Below are 24,111 nucleotides of genomic sequence, written 5' to 3'. Positions count from 1 at the left end.
TATTTTCACTAGAATTGACAGGAATTTTCGAAACATTTTTTCTCGGAAACCGGGACAAAGAAAGACTACTCGAAACCGACATCTTTCATATATCGTCGATCAACTAAACTCTGAAAAAACGATTTAAATATACCTGCATGAATTCATTCTACTTGCTCTTCCCATTTCACAGAGAACAACGACTCGGAGTTGACCTGGTATACGATGACGTAGAGGTGGAGTTGCTCAAAGAATGTCAAGTCATCGCGAGATCGGAAAATTTGCTCGTCAAAGTATTAGAACAAATTAAAGAACAAATTCGACGCATCAAAGCAATTCTTTATTCTATGGATCACGATATTGAGGCGAAGGATAACAACTTGAAAATAGATAAGCAGAATCTTCTTCTCAGAGAAACGAGTTTGAATTTGAGTTTGTATTACGGCAACGAGCCTCTGGAACTCTCGTAAGTTTTCTTCCATTACATCATACGGTAGAATATGTTATACCCGAACGTGAGAACGAGCGGACTGGGAAAAAAATAATGAATAACCTATATCGAAGTTACTAATCTCTCAGATGAACAAATAAATAATTAAGTAAAAAAGATAATAGATAAAAATAGCAGATGTTCAGATTAGCTATTGAAGCGCTAGCTGCAGTTGATAATATACAATATAACATTTCGGGAAGATTAATATACAGGGTGGCCCATTTTAGTTTTATCATTTTAATATCTCGAAAACCAAGCGCTTCCGATGAAAATTTGTAGGACAAATTTGACAGAGTTTGGTGGGGGACGTCTAACGACGTAAACTGTTTTGACCTTCGGTAGATGACTCAAGGTCATTTGAAAGTCAACTTTGTTTTTTTGATAGAAACTACACTACTGAAAACAATTAAAGGAACAAGAAATTTCTGTCGATTTTTTCTCAATTTTTGAAATACTGTATCTCAGTCAAAAATAGTCATATGACGATAAATAAAAAAGCATTTTGAAGCTTTGTTCTTTGACTTTGAAGATATCTGGCCATTTTTTACTCACAAATTGCGGATACTGAGAAATATCTCGAGAGGAAAAATCTGCAACTTTTTTATTTTTTTCCCGAGTGTGTACAGTCTTGAAAAAATTTTTGCAACCCAAATCAATATAAGCATCAGGTAGCTTGTTCATTGACCTTCAATTTCGTTTTTTAGAATTCTCCGTATGATTGTTTTTCCCCGAGATATTGATGGTTGAATAAAAAAAGACATTGTCGTATTGAATCATCGATATGTCATCGAAAAATCATCGCACAGTAATTCCAAGGACGGTTTTGGAAACTTGAATAAACGCACTATAAAATGCTCACTCTATTTATGGGGAAATTTCTATTGTTGCACTCTCAATATTTGTTTGAAAAAAGAGTGAAAAATGTCTTTTTACAGCTGTTCAGAAAATCGACTGCAAATTTATGAATATCAATGGAATCACTCATGTGAAGCATAACTTTTAGAGCTCGATGTATCCACGATAACTCTACCAATTTGTAAGTTGATTGGGTGAACCGTTTTTCTGTCCCGAGAGATCAAAGTTTTGCAAAAAATTAAAGGCACACGATTACTGGGCCTGAAAATGACACAAGCATTATTAAAATGAAAAGGACGACTTTTCGTCCACTTTTCCTACAACTTCACATCAAATATCGCCCAAATTTAAAATACGAAGAAAGGAAAAAAACAAAATTTTCAAAAAATTTCGATTTTTTTCAAGTTTTACTCGTAAAAAACAATTGGACCCAATCAATACATGATTTTTATGTAAATTTGGTAGGTTGGGCGTTGGTGTATCGGTTGTATCTTTTGCTTATGCTCAGCACTGGGAAACCAAAACATGCCATCGACAGCCAGGAAAAGATAAACATCCTTAAAAATCTCGTCAGAGTGATCGAGCAATTGTTTGATATGTTTCTCCCACCGGTATGCTTCGGGTAACGCAAATGCTGGCGGTATGGACAACAAGACCTAATATCGTATGAAAAACGGGCCAAACGTACATCAAGAGACTCAGTAGAGTCTCGGGACAAGTAGATTGACAGCTCTGTCGTCTGCTGGCCTGAGGCTCTCGCCGAGACTATACTTTCTCTGAATAAAACGATTCGCGATGGTGGGGGTAAAATTGGCATGTGATTTTCTTTAATTGCGAAGCTCATAAGTTATGTATGGCTTTGAAAATTGAACTTTAAGCTAATTAAGAAGTTCTCTGTCGAATGAGCCCAAAATCAGCATGATGGGTGTCGTAATTTCTGAGAAAAAACTTTGCACGGGCTTAAGATTATGCAAAAGTTACTAACACATTCAGGATTTGACGTATCTGTATATGCGTACTCCAACCGCTACAAACATAGGCCTCTTGGCCCCCATGATCACCAATCCCTGGTGAGAGAAATTTTGTTGCAACCAATGAAGGGTGAGAGAATTTTTGGGCCAATGACATTCAATAAAAAGAGCAAGGAAGTTTGGCGGAAAGCTAAGGAGCTCGAGAGCTCGGAAGCACTCGAAAGTCACCTGTGATCTGTGTGTAAAAATAAAAAATATAAACTTTAAAAAAAATTTATTCAAAACATTGTAAAAAAATTTATTTAAAAATAAAATACAAAACAATCCGAAAAAAATTTCACAAATCTTGAAAAAAACATTATCTTTTAAAAAAAGTAATCTGTATCTATTTTTTAAAGTGTCCAAAGAATCAAATAACAAGTAAAAAATATAAAACCGAAAAATCGCGCTTGAAATCATTTTAGAAACCGATGCCTCATTCTTCTTATTTGATTCGAACAGCTAAATCAATTTTAAAAAATTCCATCTAATTTAGGTGCAGCATTAAAATTTATTATTTCAATTCGAGGCCAAGTAATTTTTGATAAATTGAAAAAAGTTACCACTTGAGTTACGTGCAGCACTAAAGTGTATGATATCAATAGAAGGACAAGTAATTTATGAGTAACTCCAAATTTCAACTTTATGGAATTGTTCTAAGAAGCTTTTGAATTCAAAGAAATCACATGCAAGCTAGTCATTTCTTACTCTATGGTGGCAGAAACTTATTAGAAAATCGATTCTTTTCAGACTCTCAGGAGCTTCTGGTATTATTCACAATATTCGACGTCGATTGGATCGATACAAATTATGTTTGAATATAAGTTAAAAGTACTTGTCCGGCCCATCACTTTCCATTAAAATTGTTTATTCAAATAAAAATCAGGGCTTCTCTAGAACTGATCGAGCACAAATATTCATGCAGAGCGAATTTAGAGAGTTATCTTCAAGTAATATTCCCTTAATTGCACTAATTGAATAAGAATGGAAACGAATTGTCCTGTACTATACAAGGGATGTTATTGTGCATCGATAAATAAAAAACATTTTGCACATTAAATATGTTCAAGCTTCCAAAAATAACTCCCCAGTTGGTATTGGAATGACGGCAATATTTACTTCTCACTTTTTCCAGCGAACGAATTTCATTCGGTATAACTAACCTATACTATTATTAAGAACATTAAACTAATAATAAATCGCATATCAATAAATTTTTAACCTGATTCTGCCGTACAATTTCGTTTTTTTATGATTGATTTTTATTTGAATGCTGCGTCCAGCGGATTTATATCTGCATCACCACGAGCAAGACGTTTGACCAATTTTGTGCCAGGTCCACAATATTGATAGCCTGGTAGATGCAATTCCACCGGGAGATTGTTAATTAGACTGTTGACAAGACCTTTGCCATACACAATCATTACCACGCGGTGGTCGCAACACGACTGATCAGTATTATATTATAAAGTCGCATTTATATGATTTTCTCAATCAGTAGCATGCGAGATGAAGATGAAGAAACAAGGTGGTCAACTTCCCGTAATAAATTTCGATGAACTCGTAGGTGATGCAAAGAAAGTGAAGCGTCATGGGAACATACTACCTAGTAGCATTCGTGCCGTGTTTTGTGGTCCATCGAATTGTGGAAAAACGAATGCTCTACTTACGCTCCTGATACATCCAAACGGTTTGAGATTCGAGAACATTTATCTCTACTCGAAATCGTTGAAACAGCCGAAATATCGACTTCTCGAGCAAATGCTCAAACCCGTGAAAGGAGTGGAATTCTTCCCATTTAACGAGCATGAACAAGTTGTGGCCCCCAGTGAAGCTCGTCCAAACTCAATATTTATCTTTGATGATATAGCATGCGAAAAGCAGTGAGAGCATTTTTTTCCATGGGGAGACATGAGATTGTGGACAGTTTTTATCTATGTCAAACGTATACCCGTATCCCGAAACATCTTGTGAGAGATAATGCAAATTTTGTTGTACTATTCAAGCAAGACGATATGAATCTAAAACATGTGTATAATGACTATGTGAATACTGATATGACTTATGTGTGCTTCAAAAACATGTGTATAAAGTGTTGGAAGTCGGACAAGTATGGATTCATCACGATTGACAAGGACAGTGAATTGAATACTGGAAGATATAGAAGAGGATTTGATTCCTTCCTCACCGTCGATGATAAATGATTGTTCTTGCAGTTTTAAAGACAGTCTAGAGTCTGTCTTGCATACGTCAACATGAAGAGCAAAGAACTTTTAAGGGAGAAGGCTGTATTGAGTAAACTTGCCAAGGCAAGTGATGCACTCAGACGGAAACATCGAATGTTGAAAAGTGGACGTGATAGTGCTCAGCAGAGAATGCAAGATGTGTTTAAACCGATTGTCGAACCATTAGAGGAGCTAGTTTCGTATACGAAAAACCCGAAAATTAAGAGTGAACGTGTGAATGTTAAGAAGGAGGAGGAGGAGAAGGAGGAGTCTCCAAATTTCGGAGAAAATAGCATGCAACAAGATATTTCTTTCAAAGACGATATTTGGCATGATGCAATTACTGATGAGAATGTCGATGTACCCGTAACTAAAAATAATGATAATCATGATGATGATGACGATAATTTGGAATCATCTGAAGATGTTGATAATTTGATACGTGAATATTTGGGTACGGGTGCAGTACGTCAGGATAAAAATAGTAAATTTAAAAATTATATATCCCAAATGCTCGGTAGCAACGATAAGAAGGGTGGTGCTCTGCCCCAGTACAAGCTAGCACAAAAGCATACTTCTATCGACTATGTTTATTGGGATGATCCGAATGAACTAGTGGATCGTCTTCGTTTGTTGCTCGCATCGCAAGCTGCTGGAAATTTATCACATTCGAATGAAATTATATCGATCATCGAGGAGTTGCGTGAAGCCGAAATCATTTATTAACGTGTGAGAGCTTGCTTTCATCCACATTCCCAACATAAGCGTCGATGTGTTTGGACGAAAGTTGAGTAGACGTGGTGCAGGTCCTTCGGGTAAACCAGGTGCTGGGTTCAATAAAACCCCAGACGGTCATTTTAATTTGGAACGAAAACGATGGGTAAACGTTGGCGACCCAATAAATGCCAGAGATGTTGTAACACTCGGTGCATTAAGTAAACACATTCATTCTATAACTCATAGTGTGACTCATATAACGAATTAAAGGTGCGAATCGAATGTGGCTGCTCTAGAGAAGCGTGTAAAAGATGATCTCGCCACTCTACGCAAGGAGATGAAAATTTTGAAAAGTACAATCGCGGAGCAAATAAAAGATGATCTCACCATCCTATTGAAGGAGATGAAAGATTTGGAAAATGCAATCGCGGAGCTTAAAAAGTGAAAAGTTGCGAGAGAATGAGCGTGCCGCGGTGGTAGAGGCGCTACACAAGCCAGCTCGACGAAATTACCCACGTGAACGAGTGGATATACGCGGTCTGGATGAGACTTGGCAAGCTCATCTTGTCGATATGTGTGCATATGCACAACACAACTCCAAGTATAAATTTCTCCTCACCGTCATCGATATTTTCTCCAAATTCGCCTGGGCCGCACCATTGAAGAGTAAGAGTGGAAAAGATGTCACCGCTGCAATGGAATCAATTCTCAGCAAAGGACGCATACCCAAAAATCTTCACGTCGATCGAGGAAAAGAATTTTACAATACGGACTTTAAGGCCCTGATGAAAAAATATAATATACACTTGTATTCAACATTTAGCAACTTGAAAGCATCAATTTGTGAGCGCTTCAATCGTACACTCAAGAATAAAATGTGGATTCAATTTAGTTTTCGCGGAAGCTGGAAATGGATTGATATTCTCGAAACCTTAATTGAGAAATATAATGCTACACAGCATCATACGATAAAGATGAAACCGAAAGATGTGAACGCTGCGAATGAGGCGCAACTATTGCATAACGTATTGTGACGAAACACTCGCGCGACGGCCTAACTAACGAAACTAACCGTCGAAACTAACGAAACTCCGCGATCTTTAGATCGCGGACAAAACATCGCGGCGACCACGCTCGTCGTTATTGACAGGTGGCGGCCATCTTAGGCCGGTAGGCATGAGCCCGAGCGGGGCAACCGGCACCGCTCTGAACTTCGCCGCGCTATATTTTACTGAAATTAATTCTTTTTGATTTTTATTATTTCAAGTCGCCGAAGTGAGTAATTACGATCAAAATCACCAGAAAAATAACACGAATGTAAGAAAAATGATTACGAGTCAAATTAATAACATAAAATCTAATCACAATGAAAAATGTAAAAAGCGACTACGACGCATGCGCGGGAAGAGCGTCGATGGGCTATAGGACGCGTACGTGACTTTTAGCGATTATAATTTTACGAATCATATTAAAACAGCTAACAATGTTAAAAAATGAAGGAAAAATAATAACGGATCAAATCGAAGCTTTTGTTGTTGAACATCGTAATAAGCTGTAAATCAAGAAAAGCGGTAGTCCGCGCATCGTATGTTAGCCCGCTCGACCAACGGGCGAGCGTGAATCATGGCAACGGGCCAATCAGAGTAGGCGTTACAGAAAGGTGCGCAGAACCGAGCGAAAGCGGAGATTCTCGGCGCTCGAGAATTTTATGGTGGGGACACGGGTATAAGAAGCGCTGCGCGACTCATTCGGCAGACAGTTCTCCCTGGCTAAAGAATCGACTCGGACCTCTCTTAGTACACTTCGACATCAGCCTCAGCAATACTAAACCTATTCTCAAAATTTTTGGGGTTCCCGTAGCACGGACTCTCGGATCGGTGACGTCTCGATCCCATAGCCCGTGGACGGTGAATTGCCTATTTCCTTGGATGCCTGGATTCTCGGAGCGACTCGGCGACGTCTCGATCCCATAATCCAGGGTCCGTACCTAACTTTTAAAAAATTTCCGGCTTTCCGTTGCACGGAGTTCTCGGATCGATTCGGTGACGTCTCGATCCCATAACACGTGGACGGGAAGTTACCTTTACCCGGTAAATGCACGGACTCTCGGAGGGATTCAGTGACGTTTCTATCCCATAGCCCGTGGTTTACATCCTACCTTTTCACATTTTATTTCTTTCTTATTGTTGAGGAGGATTAAAAATTCATCTTATTATCAAAAATTAAATTCTCATTTGAATAACATTGTCCGAGGTGGTCCAGACAGGGAAATCTAGATCCATTTTAGAAAATAATAACCCAAGAGACGATAGTTTAAAATTGATTTTATATCAAGTAAAAAGAAATTCAAAATTGTAAAAGCGAGCAATATTCTTGGATTCTCTTATTCTTAGAGCTAACGTAACAGGAGATCGGGAAAATTGAACTTTGCAATAATAGCGAGTTTTTCGGTTTAAGGCGTGTCGTAAATACAAGACAAAGGCGATAATTAGAATAAAAACAAGTTTTTTTTTGTTTGTTAATTTTGTACAATTAAATTCCGAAAATTGAGAAATTAAAAATTATCTCAGACAGAGAATTTGCAACGTTTTCGGGTCTTTTTCTCGCCAGATCCGATTAAACAAAGCAAGACAGTTTAAAAACAAAAAACACAAAATTGTTTTAGAATTAGCGAGCCAAGGCGCAAGATTTCTTTTATTTTTGTCAAAATTCGGTCAAATAATTGAATAAAATTGATTATTTTTATATTTTACCAAAATTAACAGTGTCCGCGTTTCCTTCATACCTGCTCCTTATTATTAAGGTTGCTCAAACCGACGCGTGGCGGCGTTCAGGCCAGGTCGGCGAGAGCGTTTCGTTACAACTGGCGCCCAACGCGGGGCACGTATCGCAAGGAGACGTGGAAATATTCTTTACTTTTGCATAACTGAAAATTATTGGTTGTACAAAAATGGCGAAAAAGACCGAAAGAAACGAAACAGCGAGAGATTCCGGGTTTCAGAATCCCGAGGACGATAGTGCAGGTGTTCAAAATGTCGATTTAACTACCTCGATTCCTCCTTCAGGAGCGGGAGATATTTTTAACGAATCTCGGGGTAATTTTGGGTTACAGTTAGAAAAAATTGACGAGAATCCCGGGGATATTAAATTAGAGGAATTTGGCACTCCCAGATCAAATAGGGGAAAAATAGAGTTTAGTGAATTAAATCACGAATTATTAATGAGTTTGATAGATGCAATGAAAGAGATGAAGACTCAAGTGCAGAGCATGGCAAATGAGATCGCCCGAAATAATCAGGCAAACATTGACTTGAGGTCTGAATTCACAGAAAAATTCAAGACAATGCAAGCCACAATCGCTAGTGAGGTTCACCAAATATACGAACCGATTAAACGACATGTAACGGGCTTGACAAAAATCGTACAGGACAACGAGTCAAAAAGTGCTGTAACCGAAGTAAGTGTGGCACAAATGCAACTGGATGTGAACACAATTAGAAAAAGGGTCGAAAACCTTGAACAGAAGGACAAAATTGAAAGTCCAAACACGGAAAGTACGCGGATTGTCCAGAAACCGAACAAAGAAGTTTCTGACGACGAATCGGAAGAGGAACCGGAAGAAGAAAGAAGAGAACGGATTCGGACGATGCTACCACTATACATGCACCCGAATAAAATTAAAATTAAACCTCCCACGTACGATGGATCGGAGAAAAAGAGACCGATGAAATTCATCAAGGAATTTCGGAGGTATTGTGAGGTCACCAAGCCCACCATAACTGAGATGAAATATTTGCTGGGGCAATGCCTCGAGAAGGCAGCCAAGGAATGGTGGGTGCTCATCGAGGACCGCGTTGAGGATTTTGATGAAGTGGAGAAGAAATTCGTGGAGCGATTCTGGAGTATGGATGTGCAGAGAAAAGTGAGAAAGGACCTCGAGTTTGGACGCTACTCGGATAAGGACAATAAAATATCCAAAGTGGAGTACACAATCCACATCTTCGGAGCTGCAAAGGATCTCATCCCTCCTCCCAGTGATGAGGATATAATCGTATCACTTTCGCAACACTACACGGATGAAATCCAAGCGACAAATATCAGCCGAGGATTCAAAACTCTCGAACAATTGATTGAATTCCTGGGGAAAATGGATCGTCATGGACCGATTAATTCGAAAAAAGAGAAGTAAGCTGCTCAATCCTCTCCAAATCCGAATCACAATAAAAACGAACAGAGACCGTTCCGTATGCCACAGCAAAATAATTAGAATAACCAAGGAGGCTATCAAAATAATTTCAACCGTGGCAACCCGAATTGGAATCAAAATAATCGACCAAATGGGGGATACAACAACAACGGCTGGAACAATCAACAGAATCGAAATTACCAGCAGAATTATAATCGGCCCAATAACGGCAACTATCAACAGAATTACAACCAGCGGCAAAACAATTGATATCCTCAACAAAATCGCTATAACGGAAATTACAATCAACAAAACGGCTATAATCGCCAGAATCAAAATCCCAGACCAAATCAGAACAATGGAGGATACCGGCCACCCAATAACTCGAACGATCATCGACAAAACAACGAGCAACAACAGCCAGAGATTCAAGCAATAGAAGTTCATCAAGAACCACAACCCTCAACTTCAGCGGCGGGAAACGAATAAACGTTGTACCCGTGCAAAATCAACAACGTTGTACCCGTGCAAGATGTTGATCAAATAAAAGAAAAAGGAAACGAACGAGGTACAACGGCAGAAAAAGACAAGAAAGATAATTTGCAGGACGGTTTATCGGAGGACCTCCAACAAACAAACGAAACAGAGGAAATTAAAGTGGCCATCAATACGATTTTTACGGACACAAGAGAGTTTTTAATGGAAGAAGAAATAAATGGAGAAGCCGTGCCTATAATAGAGTGTCCAGAAATGTATGCTAAGATTGAGGGTATTACAGTGACTGCATTAGTAGATTCAGGTTCGAGAGTAACTACGATTTCGGAAGAGTTTTATTTAGAAAATAGAGAGATTTTGAAAAATTGTCCACTTTTACCTGTCACGGGAGTGACGGTAAAGGGAGCGATAAAAGGAAAAATGACAAAAGTCAAAAATCAAATAATGGCGAGAACTGAGATTGGAAAAGTAAAAACGTACGTTAAATTTTTAATAATTCCTGGTTTGATTAGAGACGTTTTGCTCGGTATTGATTCCTTGCAACCGCTCAAAAGTTTGATTAATTTGGAGGAGATGTCTTTACGAGTTAAGTATAACGAAGTTGTTGATGTTGTGCCCACAAAACGGTCAATTGAAAAAGAAAAAGTTGTTGGAGTTTTTGAAGAAGAAGTTGAAATAATTTTTGAAAATGAAGAATTTGAGGGAAATGAAAAGAGTGAAGATATTGAAGATAAAGTTAATGGGGAATTTTTGAAGAATTCGAATAAAATTGAAGATGTAGAGGATAATGAATTCATGGAGGCATTTTACCAAATTGAAGAAAACATTTCTGAGCCAGAGCAAGAGATGAATTTTAAAATAGAAAATATTGAAGAGAAATTTGAGCCAATACAAAATTTGATTTTTGACAATACAAACAGTGAGGAGATAACTTTTGAGGAAATAGATGAAATTGTAGGACAGACTGAACTCTCTAAAAGGGAAAAAGAAATTCACAAACGAGTAATATGGAATAGGAAGGAAGTTTTTCGTAAGACCACAGGAAGAATTTCGGTTTACGAACTTCGATTAGACATTACGACGGATACGCCGATCGTTGCACACGCTTATGAGGTACCTTTAATGCATAGGGAAAAACTAGACAGGAAGATAGAGAAATTGTTAAATTACGGAATAATACAAAGATCGAATAGTCCCTGGATAAATCCAATAATTCCTGTTATAAAAAAAGATGGCTCGGTTAAACTTTGTTTAGACGCGCGAAAATTAAATCAGGTAATGGCAAATGACCACGAATCAGTTCCAAACATGGAAGAAATTTTTCAGAAATGCCATTCGGCGAAAGTAATGACCACTCTAGATTTAACAAATAGATTTTGGCAGATTCCTCTTCATCCAGATTCGATGAAGTACACGGCATTCAGATACAAGGGAAAAGTCTACGAATTCAAAGTAACGCCATTTGGGCTCAAAACAAGTACCGCCGCATTATTGCGAGCTCTTGATATAATACTTCATGGTCTAAGGGATCACGTAATAAATTTTGTCGATGACTTTTTGTGTATTTCCTCGAATTTCGATGAACACATGGCACATTTAGATGAGCTTTTAGAGAGATTACAGCAACACGGAATGACAATAAAATTGGAAAAGGCAAAATTTTTCAGGCAAGGGGTAGAATTTCTAGGGCACATTTTGACAACTAAGGGCATAAAGCCACAACCAGAAAAAATTCAAGCGATTCATGACTTTCCGCCGCCCAGAAATCTAAAACAGTTAAGGGGTTTCTTGGGGTTAATTAATTACTATACTAAATTCACGAAAAAACACGCCGAAGAAACTATTCCACTTTTAAAATTGCTAAAAAAAGAGACAAAATGGCGATGGGGGGAAGAAGAAAAAATCGCTTTTCAAAAAATTAAAGATTTATTTGTTGATAACGTGCTTCTAACGCATCCTGATCCAAAAAGAGAATTTATTTTGCAAACTGATGCGAGTAGCTATGCTTTGGGGGGCACCCTGGCTCAAAAAAACGAAAATAACGATTTAAGGGTAATAATGTTTGCGAGCCATACGCTCAAGGGTCCCGAATTAGCCTACACCACAACAGAAAAAGAATTGCTCGCGATTATCTGGTCTTTGAAAAAATTCAGAACTTATTTGCTCGGAGCAAAAATTAACGTCCTTACTGACCATCGAGCTATTACCTTCTTAAAAAATTGTCAATTGTTAAATGAAAGATTAACTAGATGGATTCTCGCTATCCAAGATTACGATATTGAATTTGAATTTTGTCCTGGAAGCAGAAATGTGGTTGCAGATGTTTTGAGTCGATTAAACCCACCAGATGCGGGGGGGCGGAAAGGAAAAGAATTGGTGATTAGCACAATGTTGGCAATCAAACCGTCGCAGGAATTAGAACAGATGATTCGGCAGGTAGGACTTTGGCAAGAAAGAGAAGATAAGATCAGGGAAATTAGGGAGAGGATACAAAATGAACAAGACGATAATTATCAAATTCAAAATAACATTTTGTTGAAAAAAGTAAATTTCGAGTCCTGGAAAATCGTTTTGTCACGAGAGATCCTCCATCTTCTCGTATCTGAAACACACAAAATGTATGGTCATGTAGGCGCGAAAAAAGTTTGGAAAATAATAAAAGAAGATTTCACTTACCCGAGATTATACCGCGTAATCAGACAAATTCTTGGTTCGTGCGATTCTTGTCAAAGAAATAAAGTTCCTAACCAGCATTCTTATGCGGCACAGCAAAATATCATTCCGGAGGGACCGGGAGATATTGTGTCGATCGATTTTTTCGGTCCCTTACCAGTTACGAAAGGTGGAATGAAACACATCCTCGTAACAATAGATGCTTTTTCGAAATTTGTAGTTTTATATCCTCTCAAAGCAGCGACAGCGCCAGCCACAATAAATAAAATTTTCAATCATTACATTCCGGAATTCGGTAAACCGAAAAAATTGCAATTTGACCATGGCACGCAATTCACTTCACGATTATGGATGGAAAAATTAGCCAGTGAAGGAATTCAGCCAGTTTTCTCGTCCATCCGCCATCCTCAAGGAAATATAGTAGAAAGGGTAAATCGAGAGATAGGGAGATTTTTTAGAACGTTTTTAACCGATAAGCACACCGATTGGCTAAAGTGGGTTCGAGTAATAGAGGACTGTATGAATGAGACTCATCACGAGATAACAGAAATGACGCCGGTCGAGATTCAGAGAAACATAAAACCACAGAGAATTTGGAAAAACTGGATACAGATAGAAAAAGACGAACAATTTGGTGAGGAAGAAGGGATTGAAGCTAAATTAATGCTTGCCAGGGATAGAATAGTGAAAAAGGGCAGGAAAAGAGCTCGAAAATTTGATCAGAAACACAAATTAATTAACTTCAATGAGGGCGACCTAGTATTAGCTAAGGCGTGCAACATAAGCGATCCAGTTAATAAAAAAATGGCGAAATTCTTTTCAATTTACGAGGAACCATACAGAATTAAAAAGCAAATAGCTGCTGCAACATTTATCCTCGAAAATCCGGAGACCGAAGTAGAAAGAGGGATGTACCATGCCGCGAATCTTAAGAAATACAAAAATTGATGAAATTTACTGATTCCGAGTAAAATTACCAGGATGTATTTAAATTAACTATGTAACAAATCTTTTCATACTATTTCCAGACGATTCCAATGCAAAAAATTGCCAAATTACAATAAAAATTTCAAAATTTCACGTCAAGCGTCATACAAAACCGTTACGCACTCTCCATCCGTATTTCTTCTACGGGACTATTTAAAAATCAGAAAAACGCACAAAAACTCGTGAAAATTTAATAATAATGAAAAAAAAGAAAGACAAACAATACTAAAGCATTCAGTTAGCAATAATAGCAATAAACAAGGATAAAACTCATTTTTATTAGAAATTTCAAAGATATTACGAAAAAGGGTAGAAGTTGCATTAGAGAGCCATAATTACTCGACTGTTCAAGTTAATTAACAATAGAATTCATGTTGGATTATTCAGGATGAGCAGGAATGGTTTAACGGATCAATTAGTACACGGTACACGTTGATAATACACGATGAAGAAAAACTTTATTAATACAAAAGAAATCGACTTTAATACGCTCGTCACTTTTACCGGAAGACTGACCTCCCCCTCCCCCTCTCATCCGTCCACACATACGCTCCTCTCGTCGACAGCTCAAAACTGTTTTTTTCTCTCTCCCCAGGAGACAGCACATGCAGGCGCGGGAGATACGAGTTCGTTAAACTCACTTTCCCAACACACTCACTGTTTGAGAACTCGTTATTGCTAGTAGACCGGACAACAACTGAAATTGCTTTCTCGGCAATGCTTTAGTGAATATATCTGCTCTTTGGCCCTCGGTAGGAACATATTTCACTTCGATATCTCGACTAGCTACTTTCTCACGTACATAGTGAAACTTAATATCTATGTGTTTTGTGCGCTTGTGATATTCTGGATTTTTTGCGAGCTTTATTGCGCTTTGATTATCGATCCAGATTGTCGTCGGTTTATCAATGCACACACTGAGCTCCTCGAATAATTTTCTTAGCCAAACAGCCTCACGTGCAGCTGCTGTCGCGGCCACGTACTCCGACTCCGTGGTGCTCAGCGTCACAATTTTCTGCCGTTGACTTGACCACGAAACCAGCCCGTTCGCAAACATAAACGCATACCCGGTCGTCTATCGACGCGTTTCTATGTCGCCCGCGAAATCAGCATCACAATAACCGACTAGCTCTGATTCATTTCCGCCACTCTTGTAGAGTATACCTCGACCCCGTGTCCCGACTACATAAGAAAAAATTCTCTTTACAGCCATCCAGTGTGCGCGACTATGTTTATTCAGGTACTTCGAGACTGAGTTCACCGCGAACGCAATATCGGGACGGGATACAACTGCCAGAAACATAAGCGACCCGACTGCTTCTCGATACGGCACATCCTCGCACTCGTTTTCATGTTCTACCGGATACAACGTGACATTCGGATCAGCAGGCACACACAAACTTTTCGCATCCCGCATACCAAATTTTTCTAACATTTTTTTAGCATAGTCGGACTGGTGCACGAACATTGATTTCTCGACACGATTTCGTTCGATCTGCAAGCCTACGAATCGCGACGCGTCACCGATCGTTATCTTAAACGCACTCTTTAAGTGGTCTAACACGACACTGAGCACTCGATTTGTCTTCGCAGCTACAAGGCCATTGTCGACAAACAAAGCCAAGAAAACATTCTCCTCGTCGATGCACCCTTTAAATATGCACTGATCCGCATTACCCTGAGAGAAACTGAATTTCTTAAAAAATTCAGTGAAATTCCAGCACCTGGGTGCCTGTTTCAAACCGTAGAGCGACTTGTTCAATTTGCACACATAGTCGCCACGCCCTTCCGCACTTCCTTCGACGATAAGACCCTCGGGAATTTTCATAAAAATGTCCTTTTCCAGTTCGCCGTAGAGGAAAGCTGTGCAGACGTCGAACTGGGCCAGCTCGTAATCCTCTTGCGTCATCTTTGCCAGAAATGCCCCAAGAGAGTCATACCGAATGACAGGCGCGAACGTCTCATTGTAATCCACACCCTCTCGCTGCAGAAAACCTCGAGCGCACAGACGCGCCTTGTAGCGACACTCACCCGTTGCTGACTCCTGAACGATCTTGAACACCCACTTTGAGTCTATCAGTTTGTTGCTCGACTTCTTATCGACCACAGTCCAAGTTCCGTTTTCATCATGAGCGAGCAGCTCTTGTTTAATGGCCTCCGACCACTTTTCCCAATCAGGTCCACTTACAGCCTCTCTGAGCGTTTCAGGTGCCTTACACTCTGTGAAATCAATTTCATACAGATACCTGTCGGGCGGTCGAATCAGTCTCCGATTCCTGAGTTGACGTCCGACAAGTTTTTCACGATCCTCAGCCTCCTCCTCCTCGTTCGGCTGCTCGTTCCGTTGACCCTCTCTCTCCTCGTCCTGCTCTGCTTCCACGCCCGATTCGTCGGACACCTTTTGGCTTTTACTGAACTTCAGCGACTCTTCCTCGGACTCGCCCATGCTCGTACTTTCGTCATCTCGAGTTTCGTTGAACACAACATCGCGAGACACAACTATCGATTTCTTCTTCAGATCGTACAATCAATAGTTTGAGGATTCGTCCTGGTATCCCACCAGTATCAACTTTTTCGCCTTGTCGTCGAGCTTCTTGCGAGATTGTTTCGGAATATGGGCATATGCAGTCGACCCGAAAACTCGTACGTGTCCTAGCGCTGACTTCCTTCCGGTCCACTCTTCGAACGCTGTTTTAATGTTTTCTCTGTTCGAATGTGTCGTCCTGTTGAGAATATAGACCGCAGTAGTCACGGCTTCAGCCCACAGCGCCTTGGGAAAGTTCTTCGCCCGGAGCATCGTCCTCGCAGTCTCAAAGATAATACGATTTGCCCTCTCAGCCTTCCCGTTCTGTTCTGGCGTGTGAGGTGCCGAATTTTCCATGACTAAACCTCGTTCTTTCAGGTACGCAGCAAACCTTTTGTTCTTATATTCACCGCCATTGTCCGACCTCACGATCTTCAGCTTCGCACCGAACTTGTTTTCGACCATTTTATCATAAGCCTTGAATTTCTCAAGCACTTCATCCTTGTGTCGAAGAAAGTTCACATGAGTAAAATTTGAAGCTTCGTCAATGAACGTAACGAAATAGCTAGCGCCACCCTGTGAATTTACCTGAATCGGTCCACACACGTCGGTATGCACGCACTCGCCCGGCTTCAGTTCTCGTGACCTCGAACTCTCTTTAAACGGTTTTCGGTGTGCTTTTCCAAGCTGACAGGGCTCGCAGAAAAATTTTCCAATGTTCTTCAGCTTCACGCCGGTCACACGATCATTTTTTACCATGTCCACAAGAGCACGCGTACCGACATGTCCTAAACGCTCGTGCCACATTTTCAGATCAGTCGTCGATACGTTCACTTCCATCGACTCTGTCGGTAACACCACGCGAACGAGCATTTGATAAATCGATTTGCCGAGACCCACACCGGTCATCACTAAATTGTCCTCCAACGTCACTGATACACTGTCCTCGTCGATCCCGATGAAACAACCTTTCTTGGCACAGGCTCCCAACGCTAGCAGATTTTTCTTCATCTCTGGCACTTTCTCGATCTTCACAGAATTCCATCGACCGTCCACAAGCGCTTCGAGTTCGATATCGCCCTCTCCCTCGATGTTACACTCGTAGCCGTTACCAAGTACGACCGAGCCACCGACACCCGTGCGGAGATTTTTCAAACCACTCGCGCCGATAGGTAAGATGACGAGAAGCCCCGCTGTCGCCAATCCAGGTCTCTGCCTTATCGACCTCGAGTAAGCGTCGTACCTGTTCATCCGAGATACCGACGCGCCCCTTTTGCGTCGTCGATCCACTATTTTTCACGTTCGCCACAAGCACAAACTTCTTTGTTCCATCTCCATCCTTGGCTTTTCCTCCACCACTGATCTTCTGGGGGCAGTCACGTGCAAAATGGCCTTTTTCGTGACACCTAAAGCACTTGAGGTCCCCCTTTTTTGGTTTCGAGCTCTGCGTTTTTTTCTTCGTACCGCCGCTCTTGATCACAGCTAATACCTCGACTGCATCTTCACTCTTCCCGTGCCTCGACTCCTCGCGCACGAGTCGCTCTGTCAAACTTTGAATCGTCTGATGCGCACTGTCGATATTATCCCACGCCGTCTGAAACCCGTTGTAGCTCGGTAGCAAGCCCGAAAGAATTTTCGCCATCACGGTGTCATCTTGCACTACTGCACCGGCATTCTTTAGCTGCAACGCCATGTTTTTTATTTTTGCAACATGTTGCACCACCGAGTCATCCGGTTCCATTCGATACGCGTGGAACTTGTTTAGTAAATGCAACTTGCTCGACGACGACGTTTGTTCGTACTGTCCGGACAGCGCATCCCACATTTCTTTCGCGGTCTCGCAAGTTATAAGAGAAATCAACTGTGACCTCTCGATCGACGTCGAGATCAGCACCTTCGCTTTCGCATCTTTCTCTTCCCACGCATTCCTTACCGCCACTGTGGCTTCCGCCCCCAACGCGTCCGAGCCGTCCACAACACTATGCACTTTCGCTGCTCGAAACACTGCCTTCATCTCAAATTTCCACGTCAGGAAGTTCGAGCCATCGAGTTTCTCGACGTGTCTTACCGAAAAATTGTCCGACATCTTTGCCTCGCCTAGACCCGCACACGTTTTTTTTCGATACAGTCGCTCGACACGACACTCTCACGGACCGGCACACACAATGGCTGCCACGTGCCTCGCGGTACGACTAACCTGTTGCCTAGCAACTCGACGAAAAATAACTAATTAATACACTATTCTTCTCGAAACGTCCTGGGCCCATAACCTGTTGGATTATTCAGGATGAGCAGGAATGGTTTAACGGATCAATTAGTACACGGTACACGTTGATAATACACGATGAAGAAAAACTTTATTAATACAAAAGAAATCGACTTTACTACGCTCGTCACTTTTACCGGAAGACTGACCTCCCCTCCCCCTCTCATCCGTCCACACATACGCTCCTCTCGTCGACAGCTCAAAACTGTTTTTTTCTCTCTCCCCAGGAGACAGCACATGCAGGCGCGAGAGATACGAGTTCGTTAACCTCACTTTCCCAACAATTCATTTAAACAACCGAAAACACAATTTGAGAAGTTTGTGATTGCGCCATGCTTTCGGCACGACCGGAAGTTCATGAAAACGAAGTATTAGGCATTAGTTCCCGAAGTACCCACGATCGGCGAGTGGCGCTGTTAGCAGCCGAACTCACGAGCGTTAACGAGGTCCGGCCGCCATGTTAAGTTGTCATTCTACGAGCGACACTTGACCGAGACGGACCTTGCGGATCAGAGTACAGGAGTTCAAAGGACTTAGGAGTATTTCAGGCGATCTTGAGTGAGAGAACAGGTAAAAATTACAGATTTAGGCATGAACAGCATGAGGAATAACGAAATGACGAAAAAGTAAGTAGAGGATAGAAAAAAAAGATAGAAATGAGCGGGAGAAAATTTCTGGACGGATATAGGCATGAAGATGGACGCAAGCACGCAGACGGTTGAAGTTGTGCGCAAACATTTCACCCAGCAGACCGACGGAGAAAAGGGGAAGTGGGTGAAAGAGGATAAGGAGATGGAGATAGTGAAGGAGATGAAGGGAAGGAAGGATGAGGAGGACTTCACGAACATCGCGGTGTTTCATCCGATATCGTCGATGAAAAAGAGGACGAGAGATGTGAGGACGCAAACCGCATCGTCGACAAAGGAGAAAGGAACACAGACGGTGTGGATACTTCACGAGGTCGAGATCGAGGAGTCACAGAGATCAAATCGGGATCTACTCCTTCGTTTCATTAGGCGCCAGTGGGATTTGATCGAAGTGAAAGAGGCATTTAAGGTGCCGGTCATCCTTTCCCCTATAAGGGAGTTTGAAGAAGAGGGGGAGGTGTGGAAAACATGGAAAGCGGGGGAATTCGTGTGGAGCGAGGACAAAGAGAACACACAAAACAACAACAACAATAACATTGACATTAATGAAAACAAAAGGAAGAGGTTCGACGAGGAGGAGAGGAAACAAACAAAGAGGATAAAGGAGGAGACAGAAAGAAAAGACAAGGAGAACACAGAAAACAAAAATGACAACAATGAAAACAAGAGGAAAAGGACAAGCAATGACGGGGAAAAGCAAGTAAAGAAAATAAAAAAGGGAGACGAAGAAGACAATGACAACGAAATCAACAACGAAAAGAAGGGAAAGAAAAACGATAACAATGGACAACAAAGCACAAGAAAAGTAAAAGAGGAAGATCTCGCAACATTAAGCGAAACAAATTGGCTAAACGACGAGATAATCAACAACTATCTCGAGTTGGTCAGCGACAGGCATACGTATGCCATGAATTCATTTTTCTTTCCAAGGCTCCACATTAACGGGTACGAGGCCGTCAAAAGGTGGACGAAGAAGACCGATATTTTCAAATATCGAAAAATGATTGTACCTATTCATTTGGGCAATCACTGGTGCCTCGCAGTGATAAACATCGCCTCTAAACAAATTCATTATTATGATAGCTTTGGGGAAAGTAACCCCACCTATCTAAAAACTCTCTTGGAGTATTTGATTAAGGAGGCGGAGCATAAAAATGAAAAAGCAATCATAAGAGACGAATGGATCTTGGGCGATAAAATGGACATTCCCCGTCAACGAAATGGGTATAATTGCGGGGTTTTTGCCTACATGTTTGCCCGTTATGAAGCCGCAAATAAAGAAATCAGCTTCACTCAGAACGACATGCCCCAGATCAGGGCAAGAATGGCTCGCGAATTGCAGGCGGGATGTCTTGAGGAGTGAATTCAAGATAATTTTTTTTTTCTTTCCAAAGTATAAATTTAATACTGTTATTTTTTTTTATTAAGAAAACGGATCTCAAATATCCTTATTTTTGTTACATTTTCTCGATTTTATTATGTTAAAACGTCACGATCAGTCAAACGCAAATAAAGACGTTATTATATTTTTGACCACAAATCTCCTGTTTTTTCATTTTCTTAAACCTGAAAATAAGCATCCTATCGTTGTCCTCTGGATTCTCTCCACCTGAAAAACATAAAAATACTTACCTTGCTCGAGAATCGATGACCGGGAATCTCTGCACCTGAAAAGAAAAATAAAATTAGAATAATATCGAAAAAAATAGAGATACGAAAAATACCCACCGTTGAGAGTCAATGTCCTGGGAATGCTGAAGCTGAAAACGAGAAAATAAAATTAAGAAAATTTAATCGAAAAATGAAATGAAACAAAATGGAACAACTTGCTTACCTGATGAGAAATCGATGTCCTGGAACGCGCTAGCCTGTAAAGTAAAGGAATTTAAATTTAGCCCTAAGTGCGAATACTTACTCGTCTAGATCCGATGTCCTGGAAAGAAAAGAAAAAGATTAGAAATAATTGTAAAAATCAGAAATGTTAGAGATTAAGTACTTACCTGAAACACTGAAAAATGTAAATTAAGGATCGGAAAGGGTAATAAGGGAAGAGAAATGGAAGTGGGGATGAAAAATGATGGACATAAGGGTGAAAGTGGACAAGAAGTGAAGTGGGGGTAATATGGACGAATAAAGGACTGTAAGGAGTGAAGTGGGGGTAACATGGACGAATAAAGACTGTAAAAGTGAAGTGGGGGTAAAATGGACTGAAAAACTGAGAGAGTGGGGAGTGTGAAAGGAGTGGGGATTAAAGTTGGGTATAAAGGTCGGAGCAGCGGGCTCCGGAGCGTCATTCCAGCTCCAGTCCAGCTACTAGCAACATCGGCAAGTCTACCTGATCGTCAACAACGACATCGGCAACTGGAAGGAGAATTCAACATCGAAAAATTGGCTACTTTCATCCTGAGCAACAATCGAAAATCTTTTCTAACACCAAAATGAGGATCCACAACATTCCTGGAGTACCAACGCCCTCTCCGTGGCCTGGCACGTGGGAAGGGACCATGGAATGCATCATCTTGGATTTTAAAAACCCAACAAACTTCACATTTACATCAAAAACGAAAAATTGGGAGCTGTGCGACTTCGAGTACGAGCTTGGGGCGTACGTCAACCGAGTTGGGCATCACTACGCTTTAGAAATCGGCAGTGTAGCCCACCGCGTGGAATTGATGGGATACGAGGACAGCGAAGCCACTTTGAGATTCATCGATCGAGGGACAACGCTTATGCCTCCAGTTTTTGAATTGTGTGCTCTTCCGCATGCGTTCCTTGTGGCTCCACCTTTTTCGACAAAAGGCTACCTGTCGGGAATTAAACCATTTTTGGGAGAACGATGGGAGGAAACTGTGTGCCTCTACTACCAACGGGCCTTGGAAGAGAAAGGATTCAAGATCTAGAGTCGCGGCAGCGACTCTGAGACAAGTACATTTATAAGATATGATGAGTTGCTGCCAGAGACTCTTTACCGGAGCGATAGCGTTTCCAATTGTTTTCGAAAATTTTCAAAATTTGTTTCTTCAATAATTAATTAACTATATCATTTCGGAGAATATTATACGTTGACATATTTTTTATTATTTTTTTTCTTTCGATTGCGACCTCATCGAACTCTGTAGGTTGACGCGTTGAAGAGATATTAATTATTTATTTTTTAATTGCGTCAAAAAATGGGTCGGATTTTCGCACACATTTTTGATGTTTATTTGTTTTATATCTAGTGACAAATCTGGTGCCATAATACATTTTATATACCGATATATTTTTTTTCTGGTGCCATAATACCAATATATACCTATATATTTTCGTGTCGTATGACGTATGGTGTGTTGTTTATGCTGATAGATGATGAGGTTATAAAGATCGCGATTTGACAGTTCACCGATATCCCGGTCGGTAGTACAAGTATATACCTATATATTTCCGTTATGATATGACGTATGGTGTGTTATTTCAATGCTAACTAAATGAGGTTATAAAGATCGCGAATGTTACAATTCACCGAAACTGTTCCAATTTTTTCCGGTTCTGTAGAAAATAAATAAAAGCAGTACAATGTTTTAGTGAAAGTGGTGAGAAAAAAGTGAAGAAGAAAGAGATAAAGACCGAGGAATCCAAGAGTGTTGTGTAACGGAAAAAAAACCGAAAATTGTCAACAACGTTTGGATTGATGGTAAAAATATTTAGAAAGGTTAGATTTTTTCTATATATATCTTGAGATGTAGTCCGGATTCTGAAACATTAGAAATAAAAATCCATGCCTTCGCTCTTTCTCATCAGCTCTCTCTCTGATTGTATCATCAGACTTGTCGATGTTTGTTATTGCAGAATATCTAAAGACGCGGCATCGTCTTGTAATAAAATAACCCAAAACAGGAATGACGAAAAAGAGCCAGGGACTACAAAAATATAGAAAGGCAGTATAATCGCATTGTCTGTAAACGTATAACAGACTATTCGAAAGTGCTTGATTACAAAATTTCTATTGGCAAATCGAAACTGAGGCAATCAGTATTTTTTTGCATTCGTGGAAATTTTTTCATCAAAAGGACTAAATTGATAATCACGGAGAGTTTTCACTTCAATTCCAACAAAGTAAAATTTAAGTTCGAAATAAAATATGTCCGCGTGTGTGTATATGTGTGTATTAGGGTGGTAAAATAGCTAGAAAATTTTTGAAAAAAATCACACGTATTCTTTAGAAGATTCTCAATACTTTTTGTTCTGGAACATTTCTTTGTTATGTCAAGACTTTCGAGAAAAAAAATCATACAGATTTTCATCATGCTGTTTTGCAAAAGCCGCCATTATGCAAAAACTGAGTAAGAAAAAAGTGTTTATAACCAGTGTTCTGGACTCGTCAGACCTTAAGAACATCTTTGCTGGCGATAATATGGTTATTTGAGAGCAGCAACAGTAAGGGAAATCGCTTTGAAAAAAAAAATGTTAGAAAATCTTGACTTTTCAATTAAAAACGAATAAATAATGAAGATTTTGATTTAATTTTACAAAATAAATGCAAGATTCTGAAAGAGCACTCTCAAAAACCCCCTATATCAGATTTTGTTCTTTAGTTAAAACTGCGTACTTGAAATTGTGTGTCCAAAATTGTCGTTTTGCGCATTAATGGGTTCTTATAGTGATGCTATACAACATTTTAAGGGTAGGAGTTTTGAAAATTTTTTTCGTGTAGCAACATGCTTGTAAAACAATTTATGGAAATTTCAAGATTTTCCAAATGTATTGAGGCCCACAGTATAATCGTGACCACAAACGCAGAAAAATTCCATGTATTATGAACAGAAAACTTCAACCCCCATGGTCGAAAGTTGAGCATTGTTCTACAAATCTGACAAAATTACAGCATTACTTTTTATGTATTTCGAACCAATTTAGGGGGCGAAAAGGGTAAAATAAATTTGATCCCAAATAACTACCACCCTAGTGGGTATTAAAATACCTAAAACAACTTGCATGCATAATAAAACGATTTTTATTTTCAAAAAAACTGATTCGGCTTGAGGAGGTCACCCCCCATGGCAGCCGCATTTTTT

The 24,111-nt window shown here is 40.1% G+C and overlaps 1 protein-coding gene across 1 annotated transcript in view; it reads left to right on the top strand.

The window, feature by feature from the left end:
* The window catches only part of Tektin-C (Tektin C), a 344,208-nt gene that overhangs the window by 63,425 nt on the left and 256,672 nt on the right, over positions 1-24,111 (top strand). The window contains exon 4 of the mRNA XM_043425772.1: positions 173-445. Coding sequence (XP_043281707.1) covers positions 173-445 — 273 coding nt within the window. The remainder of the gene's footprint in view (positions 1-172; positions 446-24,111) is intronic.

This window comes from Venturia canescens, chromosome 8, assembly GCF_019457755.1.
Source record: "Venturia canescens isolate UGA chromosome 8, ASM1945775v1, whole genome shotgun sequence".
NCBI lineage: Eukaryota > Metazoa > Arthropoda > Insecta > Hymenoptera > Ichneumonidae > Venturia > Venturia canescens.
The sequence above is the reverse complement of the archived record's forward strand: the minus strand, read 5'-3'. Positions and strand labels throughout refer to the sequence as shown.